Genomic DNA, 15,980 nt, shown 5'->3' with positions numbered 1-15,980 from the left:
ATGACGATGGCGTTGCTGCAACTGCCTCAGTACACAACACTGACAACTGCCAATCTCCAGATGCAATTTTACAACTCATCCGCTTCATTCTGGACCACAACGACTTCACCTTGAACAACCAGTTCTTCATCCAGACACACGGAACAGCCATGGGGACCAATTTCACATGTCAATATGCCAACATTTTTATGCGCAGGTTCAAACAAGACCTCTTCACCGCACAGGATCTTCAACCGATGCTATTCACCAGATACACTGATGACATTTTCTTCCTTTGGACTCATGGTAAACAATCACTGCAACTATATGGATATCAACAAGTTCCATCCCACCATCAGACTCACCATGGACTATTCTCCAGAATCGGTTGCATTCTTGGATACACGCATCTCCATTAAGGGCAGTCACCTCAGCACATCACTGTACTGCAAGCCCATGGATAACCTCACAATGCTCCACTTCTCCAGCTTCCACCCTAAACATGTTAAAGAAGCCATCCCCTATGGACAAGCCCTCCATATACACAGGCTCTGCTCAGATGAAGAGGATTGCAACAGACACCTACAGATGCTGAAAGATGCACTCAGAAGAAGCGGATATGGTGCTCAACTCATCGATCGGCAGTTCCGATGTGCCACAGTGAAAAACCGCACCGACCTCCTCAGAAGACAAACATGAGACATGGTGGACAGAGTACCTTTCATTGTCCAATACTTCCTCGGAGCGGAGAAGCTACAACATCTTCTCCAGAGCCTTCACCATGTCTTCGATGAAGATGAACATCTTGCCAAGGCCATCCCCACACCCCCACTTCTGGCCTCCAAACAACCGCGTAACCTCAAACAGACCACTGTCCGCAGCAAACTACCCAGCCTTCAGGAGACCAGTGACCACGACGTCACACAACCCTGCCACAGCAGAGTCTGCAAGACATGCCGGATCATCGACACAGAGAACGCCATCCACCAGGTCCACGGTACATACTCTTGCAACTCGGCCAATGTTGTCTACCTGATACGCTGCAGGAAAGGATGTCCCGAGGCATGGTACACTGGGGAGACCATGCAGACGCTACGACAATGAATGAATGGATGCCACTCGACAATCACCAGGCAAGAGCGTTCCTTTCCTGTTGGGGAACATTCAGTGGTCACGGGCATTCGGCCTCTGATCTTCGGGTAAACGTTCTCCAAAGTGGCCTTCACGACACACGACAGTACAGAATCGCTGAGCAGAGACTGATAGCCAAGTTCTGCACACATGAGGATGGCCTCAACTGGGATTTTGGGTTCATGTCACACTATCTGTAACCCCCTGCGATTTGCCTGGACTTGCAAAATCTCACTAACTGTCCTGGATGGAGACAATGCACACCTCTTTAATCTGTGCTTAACCCTCTTTCCAGTCACATTGTCTGTACCTTTAAGACTTCATACATGTAAAGACTCGCATTCCAATCATTACCTTGTAAATTGAGTTTGTGTCTATATATGCCCCGTTTGTGAACACAACTCCTTACTCTCCTGAAGAAGGAGCGAGACTCCAAAAGCTTGTGCTACCAAATAAACCTGTTGGACAATAAACGCTGGCCAGCCAGCGACATCCATGCCCCATCAATGAATAAATTTTTTTAAAATGGGAGAACGTGCAGTGACCCAAGCCGGGAATCGAAGCCAGGTCCCTAGCGCTGTGAGGCAGTAGTGCTAACCATTACCACTGCACCTGCCAGTCAGGTGTAGCCATATTAGGCTTGGCTCAGTGATAACACTCTCACCTCCGAATCTGAGGTTTTAATTTGAATTCTGGGACCCAGGCGGGGGTGACTGGGGATGAGAGGGATGTTTAAAATGAAATGGTTTTACCCAATCCATTACCATTCCAATTTGGCCGACTGTGGGTTTAAATCATAGTCAACAATAGCACTTTTCCCTTCCTTAAATATGTCATGGTGGCCTGACTGCTAACTCAAGCCCTCTGTAGTGAAGAAGTGGTTCCCTTTCCACAAGGACATAGTGTATATCCTCGGATCTAAGCCCAGCAAGGGGACCCAAGATTAGTGTTTCCATGTGGGTGAAGAGGGGGAAGGGTGCTTTCCCTCCTTGTGCATCCCTCATCCCAATGTTACAACTGACCTTATTTCAGGAATTGTTCCATCAGGATCATAGTTATGACCTCCTGCTTCCAGGAACCATGCCTGGCTGTCCATCACCACTGCCAATCAGACTGGAGACCAACCTCTACAGTAAAGGGAGAGTTAAAATCTCACTGGGTCTCCCGTGTTGCTGGCACATGAGTTTATCGTTCATCTCGAATGCTCCCCCTGACCCCTCCCCAACGATCCCGCCACCTCTTAAATTCAATCTGGGACTCGGCTGGTGAGTGGCCATTGAACTGTCCGTTGACATTCACGGGCTAATGAATGGCTGCTTGAGTAATGTTATCTAGAGGTGCACAGAACCCTGGAAGTTAATGAGAGGAGGAGCAAGCAAAGGGGATGGAAAAAGAGACAATGTCCAACCTCACCTTTGGTGTCAGCTTGAGGAAGGTCACATGAGCAGTGGCATTGGATAAAACCACTTTGCTTCTTATCTCAGTCCCATCTTGCAACACAACTCCCTGTGCTGCCCCGTCACTGTCCGTTAGAATGGAGTTGACTGGCTGGTCAGAGACAGAGACAGAGAGAGGGAAATGTATTAATTGACTCTGAGAAAGTTAAAAGTGTGAATATCATTAACTTTCATATTTATCAAAATACTATAAATTTGGCAGCAAATCGCTCTGTAATGCCACGAGGAAGTGCGTCACTGATATAACAGGGTTACCACCCTAAACGGAAAGGTTGAGGCACCTTGTCGAAATAGACTGGAGGAAGCTTTACCCTGTCTCTATCTATACTATAACGCTTGTTTTGTGTGTCAGCATGAGGTGAAAAAGCAAAACCCGATTTAATCCTCCACATTTACGTTCCACAAATACCGTGCTGGGGGCCAGTCAGTCCACTGAGCCTTTACCAGCCCGTTGAAAGAGCTATCCAGTTAGTCCCACTCCCCTGCCCTTTCCCCATAACCGGGCAAATGTTTCCTATTTAAATACGTTTCCAATTCCCGTTTGAGAGTTGCGACTGAAACTGCTTCCGCCATCCTCTCCAGCAGCTTATTTCAGGTCGTAAGTGCCTGCTGCACAAAAAAAAACTCCTTATCTGCGCCCTCATTCTGTCACCAATTCTCAGTTTCTCCTTATTTATTTTATCGAAACCTCTCTGTGACATCAATGAAATGAGAGGGGGGTGAGCGTCTGGAACGAGCTTCCAGAGGCAGTAGTAGAGGCGGGTACAATTTTGTCTTCTAAAAAGCATTTAGATAGTTACATGGGTAAGATGGATATCGAGGGATATTGGGACTAGCTTCAAAAAAAATGGACAAGTTGGCCCAAAGGGCCTGTTTCCATGCTGTAAACCTCTATGACTCTATGAGAAACAGTCAGGCAAGTAGCTGGGCACTCACCTTTTCCGTAAAGATAGATGCTCCATAACCGGCAGCTGAACTGGCGATAGATTTGCTAAGTGCACCCATCCCACCTTCAACATAGCCCCAAGCCCCTTTAATCCCCTCCAGCTCCCCCATCACATGATGAAGCAACACATACCTAAGATGAACAAGAGAGAAGAGAACAGATCATAGGCTTCTTAATATTTGATTTGCTAATCGGCCATCTTTCATTTGACAAGTATTTTTTCCATACATACAATGATGGATGGATTTGAGAGAGTCTGCAAAATCCTGATACATGCTAAAAAGTTTTACATTTTAATTATTGGTGTCACAAGTAGGCTTACATTAACACTGCAATGAAGTTACTGTGAAAATCCCCTAGTCACCACACTCCGGTGTCTGTTCAGGCACACAGAGGGAGAATTCAGCATGGTCAATGCACCTAACCGGCACATCTTTCGGGCTGTGGGAGGAAATCAGAGCACCCGGAGGAAACCCGTGCAGACACACAGGGAGAGTGTGCAAACTCCACACAGACAGTGACTCAAGCCAGGAATCAAACCCGAGTCGCTGACGCTGTGAGCCTAATCAGGAATAGTTGAGGCCTTTGGGTCTGTACTCATTGGAGTTTAGAAGAATGAAGGGGGATCTTATTGAATCTTACAGGATACTGCGAGGCCCAGATAGAGTGGACTTGGAGAGGATGTTTCCATTAGTAAGAAAAACTAAAACCAGAGGGCACAACTTCAGGCTAAAGGGGCAATCCTTTAAAACAGAGATGAAGAGGAATGTCTTCAGCCAGAGAGTGGTGAATGGGTGAAACTCTTGGCCACAGAAGGCTGTGGAGGCCAGGTCATTGAGTGTCTTTAAGACAGAGATAGATAAGTTCTTGATTAATAAGGGGATCAGGGGTTATGGGGAAAAGGCAGGAGAATGGGGATGAGAAAAATATCAGCCATGCTTGAATGGTGGAGTAGACTCGATGGGCCGAGTGGCCTAATTCTGCTCCTATGTCTTATACTGCCACATAATGGCTGGCATCTGCAACTGCAAAGACAGTTGACATCATAACGCTGAATAGAAAATGTCGGCATAGCAGTTTACAATTAAAATACTGTCACAGAGTTTTTTTTTATATTTGTTCCTGGGATGTGGGAATTGCTGGATAAACCGGCATTGATCTCCCATTCCGAGTTGCCTTTGGGAAGGTGCTGGTGAGCCGCTGTCTTGAACCACTTCAGCTGAAGTGGTGTAGCTTACCCACAGTGCTTTTAGGGACGGAGTTCCAGATTTCTGACCCAGTAGCAGTGAGGGGACATCAGCCCGAGTTGGGACCTGGAGGTGAACCTGCAACTGGTGTTGTGACTGAATATTATGTCACCAGGAAGCAAGGTTTGTCGGCCTGACGTGATATCTGTGTGGCTTTTAACTTTTCTCTTTAACCTATGCTTAGTGCTATCTCCACTCACATTGTCTGCACCTTGAAGACTTGAATAACAGATTGGCTGTGGGGACTCGCATTCTCATCAGTATTCTGTAAACGGTGTGTGACTTTATATGCCCTTCTCTGATCGGAACTTTCCACACCCCTGACGATGGAACAGTATTTCCAAAAGCTTGTGGGTTTACTATCAAATAAACTGGTTGGACTTAAACCTGGTGTTGTGAGACTTCTTACTGCGACACCTGTGCAACGTTTTTGGGCGATGGGTGCTGGACGGTGAATTAAAATTAAAAGATTGGACAGGTGGGGAGTAGCTTTTTGTCAGATAAGAGAATCGAGGGATTTGGAGCAATTTTGGTGATGATGTTCAGATACAGAGCGGCAATGATCTAATTGAAGGGCAAAACAGGTTTGAAGCTTCCTCTCATTTCAATGTCTTTGACATGTAAATTTAAGACAAATTCAACAAGTAAGCAAAACAGCAGAAAGTCTCCTACCCGCTCCCTGCAGCTTGTGGGCTTATCATTGCCCCAATAACTCCATCAGTAGCGAGGGTGGCCTTTAGTGGTTCCGATTCAAACCAGTGATTTAGAATCTACCAGAAAGAAACCACAGACAGTGAGTTGGCAGAGCACGAATATCTTTAGCTAGGCCTGGAACTGATTCCGCTCATATTCATTTCATATCAGATATTTATAGCTGACAGATTTAGTTACTTTTCTCTCTCTCGTTTCCCAATGTTGCTGATCCACATGTAGACGCAGGAGGGATTATCGATTTGGGAGTGGACAGTTAATAGTATTTTCATTATGTTGTTAAGATGCACTGGCAGACAGTAAAGTTTTAAAAGTTTATTTATTCGTCACAAGTAAGGCTTACATTAACACTGCAATGAAGTTACTGTGAAATTCCCATAGTCGCCACAGTCCAGCACCTGTTCGGGCTAAATAACCAGTCATGTTCTCTCTGAGTTTGTGTCCGGTTTCCGAAGCACCCAGAGGAAACCCACACAGACACAGAGAGAATGTGCAAACTTCACACAGACAGTGATCTAAGCCGGGAATCGAACTTGGATTCATAGCGCTGTGAAGCAGCAGTGCTAACCGCTGTGCCACCGTGCCGCCCAAGTATTATTTAATTAAGTACTTTGAGCACATATAAACTGGGACACCAGGACTGGTGAGTGCAGAACGTAGTGTTACAGTCATAGCTAGGGTGTAAAAAAAGATCAACTTAGTGTGAGGCAGGTCCATTCAAAAATCTGACAGCAGCAGGGAAGAAACTGTTCTTGAGTCGGTTGGTATGTGACCACGGTCTGTGTGGTGTTTGCATGTTCTCCCCGTGTCTGTGTGGGTTTCCTCTGGGTACTCCGGTTACCTCCCACACTCCAAAGGTGTGTGGGTTAGGTGGATTGGCTGTGGTAAGTGTGTGGGGTTACGGGGATGGGGTGGGGGATAGAGCCTGTGTAAGATATTCTGTCAGAGAGTCAGTGCAGACCTGATGGGCTGAATGGCCGCTTCTGCACTGTAGGGATTTTATGATTTCAGTGGTGGACAGGTTCCTCTAGGGTGGGGAGAGCCTGCAGCGGGTAAAGATTGGGGCTTAGTGGAAACCTCCTGCTTTTCCTGCCCCCAAATATTTTTCAGACGCTAAGACCCCTTCCCTACTTTCGAACATCTAGTGGACCTAGAGGTTCGGGTGAAACAGGTAGGTTATCAGTTTGTTCAAGGCCCTTTCTGTCCAGTTTCCACTGCTTTGAGAGAGGAACAGCCCAAAGTTCCTTCTCCTGATCTTAATGCAGCCTCCCATACATTGACTCCGTCTGCACTTCCTGCTGCTTCGGAAAAGCAGCCAGCAAAATCAAGGATCCCATACATACTGGACACTCTCTCTTTCACTTTCTTCCATCAGGAAAAAGACACAAAAGTCTGACGTCATGTACCAACCAATTCAAGGATAGCTTCTTCCCTGATGCCATCAGACTTTTGAATGGATCTATCTTGCACTGAGTTGATCTTTCTCTACACCCTAGCTATGACTGTAACACTACATTCTGCACTCTCTCCTTTCCTTCTCTATGAACGGTATGTTTTGCCTGTATAGCCCGCAAGAAACAATACTTTTCACTGTATATTGATGCATGTGACAATAATAAATCAGATCATGGTGGGTCCATGTTGAAATCAGTTACTGTCATCGCTTCCTGTGCTTGGTCCAAATTGCCAAGTGAATCTTTCTTCCCCAAGCACAGTGGCAGTGGAGAAAGAATCCCAGGATCAGTGTGTGGTGTAACCTTGAAGCAGCAATTTCATGATAACTTGTGCACTTACTTTTGATATTGGAGCGGTCAGTAACTCATAGAACTGTGGGATGTGTTTCCCCAGCTTAATACCTGCGAAAATAAGAAATGAGATGAAGAATATACAAGGACAGGAGAACCAGGCCCCTCGGGCCTACCTCAGCACAGTCAATAAGATTGTGACTGATCCTCAACCTCAATTCCACCTCCTTAGGGAAAATTCAATTCCAAGTGTCCAAAAAAATCAATCGATCTCAGCTTTGAACATACACGATAATTGAGCACCCATAGCTCTTTGGGATTCCAAAGGTTCACAACCCTGGCTATGGGGCACTTTGGGACAGTTGGTATAGACTCAATGGGCCAAATAGCCTCTTTCTTCACTATAGGGATTCTATAGTTGTATGATTCCAAAGAGTAAAGGCCCATTCTACCTGATCTCGCATCATAATATTGGTGTCTCAACCCAGGGATCAATAGTTTGAGCCTTTGTTACCTTGGTAACACAAATTGGAAAGGAAGTGGCCTAGTTGTATTATTGCGAGACTATTAATCCAGAAACTCAGTTTACATTCTGAGGACCTGGGTTCAAATCCCGCCATGGCAGATGGTGGAATTTGAATTCAGTAAAAAAATATCTGGAATTAAGATTCTACCGATGACCATAAAACTATTGTCGATTGTCGGAAAAACCCATCTGGCTCACTAATGTCCTTTAAGGAAGGAAATCTGCTGTCTTTGCCTGGCCTGGCCTACATGTGACTCCAGAGCCACAGCGATGTGGTTGATCCTCAACTGCTCTCTGAACAAGGGCAACTAGAGAGGGGCAATAAATGCTCGCCAGCCAGCAATGCCCAGGGCCCACAAATGAATTTTTAAAATCCTGAAGTTGTGTTAAGCAGGACTTACTTACTAATGGGGCAAGATCTCTTGGGGTTCCACCCCTCTGCTGAGAGAGCCCTATTTGTGTGAGTGTCATGAACCGTTGAAAAGTTACAGCACAGAAGGAGGCCATTCAGCCCATCCTGTCCATGCCAGCCAAGGAAATGGATAAGGGGGCCATTTTTTTAAAGCTGTATCTCTTCTGTGGTCAAGATCACAAAATACTAATACGGATTATTGTGATTTTTTTTGGTGATTTCAAGCTCAAACCAAGGCCAAAGCAGCTTATCTGACTGTTCCTGTCATTGTATGACCTCATATTGGGCACATTGGCCTAAAAAGTGTGTTGCCACACTTCATTTCATCAGCCCCGAGCACCTTGGCTTGGCTCAGGATGGTAAAGGGTTCTGTGTAAGTACAGCCTTTCTCGTTTACCTGTCTGTAAGAGGGGTTTCACAGTACGTAACGCCCGTATCCTCTGCCTCAGAGAGCTACTGGTTAGCGACGGGAAATCCACAGGTACTGCATCCAGTAATGGTTCAACAGCTGTAGCCATACGGTTGATGAAGGCCTCATATTCAGCGTACGCCTAGCAAGTAAAGCACACTTGGATTACTGAAAGTACAGAACAGAACCATTCAGTTCATCACAACACATTTAACCTCCCACACCCTGAGGAGTATCAGATCGAATGCAACTCATCTACCCATCCTCATATGCCCATTACCCAACCCTGGTCTACTGGCCTCCAAGAGGCACCCTCTAACTTGGTTCTTCATGACCGCACAGTACGGGAGCCATTGTGGCTCAAAAAAGAATTTGGTCAATTTTGTAGCGTTTAATCAGGACAAATGTGAGGTAATGCATTTTGGAAGGTCTAATACAGGTGGGAAATATACAATAAATGGCAGAACCCTTAACATAAGAACATAAGAAATAGGAGCAGGAGTAGGCCATCTAGCCCTTCAAGCCTGCCCCGCCATTCAATAAGATCATGGCTGGTCTGTCGTGGCTCAGTTCCACTTTCCCGCCCTCTCCCCATAACCCTTAATCCCCTCTCTTATCAAAAACCCATCAACCCGCGTCTTAAAAATATTTAGCGAGGCAGCCTCCACCACGTCAACAGGCAGAGAATTCCAGAGATTCACCACCCTTTGAGTGAAGAGTTCCTCCTCAACTCCGTTCTAAACCGCCCCCCGCTTTATCTTGAGGCTGTGCCCCCTATTCCTACTGTCCTTTCTGAGCGGGAAGAGTCTTTCCACCTCTATCCTATCCATCCCATTCATCATCTTATACGTCTCAATGAGATCTCCCCTCATTCTTCTAAACTCTAACGAGTACAAGCCTAGTTTATTCAGCCTCTCCTCATAGCTCAACCCCCTCAACTCCGGTATCAGCCTAGTAAACCTCCTCTGCACTCCCTCCAAGGCCAAAATATCTTTGCACAGGTGCGGCGCCCAAAACTGCACACAGTACTCCAGCTGCGGCCTCACCAATGCCCTATACAGCTGCAGCAAGACCTCCCTACTTTTATATTCAATCCCCCTCGCTATGAAGGCCAGCATCCCATTCGCCTTCCTGACCACCTGCTGCACCTGCAGGCTGGGTTTTTGCGACTCATGCACAAGGACCCCGAGGTCCCTCTGCACCGTCGCCTGCTGCAGTTTTTCGCCACGTAAGTAATAGTCCTTCCTACCATTCTTCCTACCAAAGTGGACCACCTCACACTTGCCAACATTAAGGGTATTGTTAGGCAAAGGGATGTGAGTGTACAGGTACACAGGTCACTGAAAGTGGCAATGCAGGTGGAGAAGGTAATCAAGAAGACATACAGCGTGCTTGCCTTCATCAGCCGGGGCACTGAGTTTAAAAATTGGCAAGTCACGTTTCACTTTATAGAACCTTAGTTAGGCCGCACTTGAAATAACTGTTCTGTTCTGGTCGGTTCAATTCTGGTCACCACACTATCTGAAAGATTGTGGAGGCTTTGGAAAAGATACAGAAAAGATTTACCAGGATGTTGCCTGGCATGGAGGGCATTAGCTATGAGGAGAAACTTGGTTTGTTCTCACTGGGACGATGAAGGATGAGGGGCAACCTGATAGAAGTCTACAAGATTGCAGAGGCGTGGACAGTGTGGATAGTCAGAAGATTTTTCCCAGGGTGGAAGAGTCAATTACTAGGGGGCACAGGTTTAGGGTGCAAGGGGCAAGGTTTAAAGGAGATGTACGGGGCAATTTTATGACACAGAGGGTGGTGGGTGCCTGGAACTCATTGCCGGGGGAGGTAGTGGAAGCGGATACAATAGTGACTTTTAAGGGGCATCTTGACAAATACATGAATAGGATGGGAATAGAGGGATATGGTCCCTAGAAGGGTGGGAGTTTTAGTTCAGTTGGGCAGCACGGTCGATGTAGGCTTGGAGGGCTGAAGGGCCTGATCCTGTGCTGTAATTTTCTTCGTTCTTTGTTCCTCTCAGTTGTGAAGATGACCATTGGCTATTTGAAGAGGTTGAGGAAATAAAGGATGAGTGTGAGAAGACTTAATAGACAGAAAGAACAAATTTTCATTTATATAGCATCTTTTATGACCTGAACTTGCCCCAAAATGTTTCACAGCCAATTACGTATGGAGTGTGATTGCTTTTATAATGCAGGAAACATGGCCGCCAATTTACGCACAGCAAGCTCCCACAAACAACAATGTGATCATGGAGAGGTCGTCCATTTTCAGGTACTGGTTGAGGGATGAATGTTGTCCAGGACACCAAGGAGGGAAACAGCTCTACTCTTCTTGGAAATGGAGCCACGGGATCCCAATTAACTGATCTGCAAAGGTCAGGGGTCTAACTAACCCCTTCTCTCTACTTCCCCTTCAGCAGAAGTCTACTCTAGAGGTTTGGGTTGGGGTAGGCATCTTTTGTTGGGTCTATACCTAAAGATTTCATCACGGGATCTCTCACCTCCAATCTCCCTGTCCGCTCAACATTATCACCAAGATTCATTCAACTAAAACACAAATAGTGTTCAAAGAAGAGGAAATAAAATTTTTTAAAAACACTTTTTCCTCTTAATGGGGCAGCACTGTGGCCTAGTGGTTAGCACTGCTGCCTCACAGCATCAGGGCCCCAAGTTCGATTCCCGGCTTGGGTCACTGTCTGTGTGGAGTCTGTACGTTCTCCCCGTGTCTGCGTGGGTTTCCTCCGGGTGCTCTGGTTTCCCCTCACAGTCCAAACGACATGCTGGTTAGGTGCATTGGCCATGCTAAATTCTCCCTCAGTGTACCCGAACAGGCGCCGGAGTGTGGCGACAAAAGGATTCTCACAGTAAGTTTATCACAGTGTTAATGTAAGCCTACTTGTCACACTTTTGAATAAACTTTAAACTTAATTTCTCTTTGATTTTTTTCCCCCAGGGCAATGTCTAGTGGATTATATTACAATTCTTGGAGACTCCACAACCGTCTCCAGCCTTTGTGTTGCAAGATCTTGAGAGAATGACTTAGATGGCACAGTGGTTAGCGCTGCTGCCTCACAACACCAGTGACCCAGGTCCAATTATGGTCTTGGGTCACTGTCTGTGTGGAGTTTGCATGTTCTCCCTGTGTTTGCGTGGGTTTCCTCCGGATGTTCTGGCTTCCTCCCACAGTCCAAAGATGTGCAGTAATATTGATCGGCCATGGTAAATTGCGACTTAATGTCAGGGGGATGAGTAGGGTAAATACGTACGGTTATGGGGATAGGGCTTGGGTGGGATTATTGTCAGTGCAGGCTCGATGGGCTGAATGGCCTCCTTCTGCAATGGTAGGGATTGTACGATGAATGGTAAAGAGAAGGTTCAAAAGGTGAGAGAAAAAGATGAAGGAGACTAAATCTCCCGTCACTCTCAGTTACCTGAGCATCTTTCACTGAGAACTGTGCGATTTGCTTTTGAGTTTCTTCCATGTTATTGCCCATGAGGAGTGATCGAGGTGGTTTCCCTCCAATCCCATCTTCCAACATGGGTGTGAAGGAAGCCGGATTCCGGATGTATATCTTTAGTCCATGTTTCTGTCACCGGAAAATAATACAAATTCACACTTTGAAGATTATTTTTCCCATTTTAACCCAACTGAGCTCAATCAACGCATACAAGGGAGACACTATAGTGAGATTTTGAATTGGGGGAACAAGGAATGACAAGATTAGGATATAGATTATGAGGGGCAGTCTACAAGATTATGAGGGGCATGGCCAGAGTGGATGGTCAGAAGCTTTTCCCCAGGGTGGAAGAGTCAATAACTAAGGGGCAGAGGTTAAAGGTGCAAAGGGCAAGGTTTATAAGAGATGTACAAGGCAAGTTTTTTTACACAGAGTGGTGGGTGCCTATACCTCACTGCCAGGTGAGGTAGTGGAAGCAGATACGATAGTGACTTTTAAGGAGCGTCTGGACAAATACATGAATAAGATGGGAATAGAGGGATATGGTCCCTGGAAGGGTAGGGAGTTTTAGTTCAGTTGGACAGCATGGTCAGTGCAGGCTTGGAGGGCCGGAGGGCCTATCCTGGTGCTGCAAATTTCTTTGTTCTTTGAAAAGAGTAATGGTGCTACCACAGTAGACGGTGGTAGTTGAATTCACTAAAATAATCTGGAATTAGGAGCGGGGCTTTCCGGCAGCGCTCATCCCAAGACCGGAAAATCCTGCCCCAGATCAACAGATCTTTGCACGATCTGTGTGACACCCGCTATGAATCCGGTGGCAGGCGGGATGGGAAAATTCCACCCTAAAGGTCTAATGATGACCTTGAAACCATTGTCTGTTGTCATACAAAGCCATCCAGTTTAGTAATGCCCTTTAGGAAACTGCCATCCTTATGGGTTTAGCCTACATGTGGCCCACAGCAATATGGTTGACTCTTAACTGCCCTCTGAAATGGCCTAAAAAGCCAATAAAGGATCGTCAACAAAGAACTACAAAGACTGCTTATCCACTTCATAGTTTATCTTTTTTGGGGGGGAGCGCGAATAGTTTTGAGCTAACTGGAGTAGTTGGCACATTAATCACACTATCCAATGTGAATCTATCCAATTTCTATCATTTGGGGTGGCATGGTGGCACAGTGCTCAGCATTGCTGCCTCAGCTCTCCCTCACCCGTGACACTAATGTTAATTTATCTTGGCCAATCCACCTAACCCACACATCTTTGGACTGTGGGAGGAAAACAGTAAGAAGTCTCACAACTCCCACAGATGTGGAGATGCCAGCATTGGACCGGGGTCAACACAGTAAAAGTCTCACAACACCAGGTTTTTTTCCTGTTGGACTTCAACCTGATGTTGTGAGGCTTTCACTGTGTTTACCCCAGTCCAACGCCGGCATCTCCACATCTGTAGGAGGAAACCGGAGCACCTGGAGGAAACCCACACAGACATGGGGAGAACGTGCAAACTCCACGCAGACAGTGACCCAAGGCTGGAATCGAACCCAGGTCCCTGGTGCTGTGCTAACCATTCTGCCACCATGCTGCCCATGCGAGCTGTGATCATCAAGGGGAGCAGTTGCAGAGATGACTTGACCCCCAGGCTAGGGCTGAGGAGGGCTGGGCAGGGGAGGGTGAGGCTCTCGCTGGTAGACGGGCCACCACATTGCCAGTGGGGTGGGTTGTGATGGTATTGAGGCTGGGGTCCACAAAGAGGGGGAGTGCGGGGTCCCCAAAAGTGTAAGTCCACTTCGGGCAATGTGTTAATTATAGCACCCCAACTGCAGACATTGGCTGAGATCTACTGACTGGGCCCAGATCAGTAACTGGGTGGTATCTGTACAACCTCACCAGGTTACCTCTTTCCCCACTGGGAACTTAAAATAAATGGATATTAATTTAAATTATAATTTTTAAAAGTGTAAGTTGCCTCACCTTCAGCTCCAACTCTTTGTAGATCTGAGGTCTCAGCAAACTGAGCACGTACGACGCTCGTGAAAACTTAAAACCTGCAGCGATCAAAGATACAGCATCAGATACCCAAACAGTGTGTGGATTTTTAAAAGGGGCTGTCATCCCAGTCTATGTGAGGGCAGCATTACACATTCCACTGCATCTGAACAAAACAGTTTCCTGTATTTCAATATCAGTGAATTTAAAAACACTAAATCCATCAACATAACACACCCATCATTCTGGAAGAAGTAACAAGACAAGGGAGTATTTAATGAATGGCAGAGCACTAGGAAGCTCAGAGGAGCAGACGGATCTTGGGATACTTACTCACAGATCCCTGAAGGCAGCAGAACAAGCGAATAGGATACGAGTCAAGTTTATTTATTAGTCACTAGTAAGGATTACATTAACACTGCAATGAAGTTACTGTGAAGTTCCCCTAGTCGCCACAGTCCGGTGCCTGCTCGGGTCAATGCACCTAACCAGCATATCTTTCAGACTGTGGGAGGAAACTGGAGCACCGGGAAGAAACACTCGCAGACATGGAGAGAACATGCAAACTCCACACAGACAGTGATCCAAATCGGGAATCAAACCTGGGGTCCCTGAGGCAGCAGTGCTAAGCACTGTGCCACCGTGCTGCCCATACGGGACAGTTGCCTTTATCAGTCATGGCATAGAGCAAATAGGTAATGTTGAAACATTGGTTAGGTCACAGCTGGAGTACTGTGAGCAGCTCTGGTCATCTCACTATAGGAAGGATGTGATTGCACTAGAGGGGGTACAGAGAAGATTCACCAGGATGCTTCCTGGGATGGAGTATTTGAGCTATAAGGAGAGACTGGATAGGCCTGGATTGTTTTCTTTAGAGCAGAGAAGGCTGAGGGGGGACAAGATTGAGGTGTATATGATTATGAGAGGTATGGACAGGGTGAGTAGAAGCAGCTGTTTCCCCTTGGTTGAAGGGTCAATCACAAGGAGACATAGTTTTAGGATGAAGGACAGGAGATTCAGGAGGGGATTTGAGAAAACAATTCTTCACTCAGAGGATGGTGAGAATCTGAAATGCACTGCCTGGAAAGATAGTGGAGGCTGGAAGCCTTTCAAACTTTAAAAAGTAGCTGGATGAGCACTTAGGCTTACATTAACACTGCAATGAAGTTACAGTGAAAATCCCCTAGACACCACACTCTGGCGCCTGTTCAGGTACACTGAGGGAGAATTTAGCATGGCCAATGCACCTAACCCACACATCTTTGGACTGTGGGAGGAAACCGGAGCACCCAGAGGAAACCCGCACAGACACAGGGACAACATGTAGGCTCCGCACAGACAGTGACCCGATCCAGAAATTTGAACCCGAGTCTCTGGTGCTGTGAGGCAGCAATGCTAACCACCGTGACACTTGAAATAGCATAACATTCAAGGATATGGGACAAATGTGGGAAAATGGGATTAGCATGACTTAATTATCATCAGTGCAGACTCGATGGGCCAAAAGGCCTTTTCAGATGACACAATACCTCTTTTGTGTATTTACATTTAACAATTGTAAATTTAAAATCTGAGGTGGATAGATTTGTGTTAACCAAAGGGTAATGAGGATCTGGGGACAAAGCTGATCATATGAAGTTAAGAACATAAGAATTAGGAGCAGGCATGGCCCCTCGAACCTGCTCTACATTCAGTAAGTCCTAATTGGCTTACCCCCATAGCCTGACGCCAAAACGGGACATAGTTCTTCAGCTAAGTCTCACAACGCTCAGTATAATTGCAAAAGAAGTTAATCACTCTTAATTCCAAACACTCCTGCAATAAATGACTAACATACTTCCTAGCCCATCACATAAATGGGTGACAGTAGTGGGAGCAATAATCAGGTGGGGACAGTCAGGGGTCGCAAGACTTAGAAGTTTCAATGTGAGATCTTGTGCAAGATTCAGGAAAGGT

At 46.3% G+C, this 15,980-nt stretch overlaps 1 protein-coding gene across 1 annotated transcript in view; it reads right to left on the bottom strand.

Moving 5' to 3' along the window:
* pyroxd2 (pyridine nucleotide-disulphide oxidoreductase domain 2) overlaps positions 1–15,980 on the bottom strand; it is a 48,925-nt gene that overhangs the window by 20,454 nt on the left and 12,491 nt on the right. The window contains exons 4-10 of the mRNA XM_080205323.1: positions 14,010–14,083; positions 12,009–12,164; positions 8,552–8,705; positions 7,266–7,327; positions 5,433–5,530; positions 3,504–3,645; positions 2,524–2,658 (exon numbers count right to left, since the gene is read on the bottom strand). Coding sequence (XP_080061449.1) covers positions 2,524–2,658; positions 3,504–3,645; positions 5,433–5,530; positions 7,266–7,327; positions 8,552–8,705; positions 12,009–12,164; positions 14,010–14,083 — 821 coding nt within the window. The remainder of the gene's footprint in view (positions 1–2,523; positions 2,659–3,503; positions 3,646–5,432; positions 5,531–7,265; positions 7,328–8,551; positions 8,706–12,008; positions 12,165–14,009; positions 14,084–15,980) is intronic.

This window comes from Carcharhinus amblyrhynchos, chromosome 17, assembly GCF_965287045.1.
Source record: "Carcharhinus amblyrhynchos chromosome 17, sCarAmb.v2.hapA, whole genome shotgun sequence".
Lineage (NCBI taxonomy): Eukaryota > Metazoa > Chordata > Chondrichthyes > Carcharhiniformes > Carcharhinidae > Carcharhinus > Carcharhinus amblyrhynchos.
This window is presented reverse-complemented; position numbering and strand designations above follow the sequence as displayed.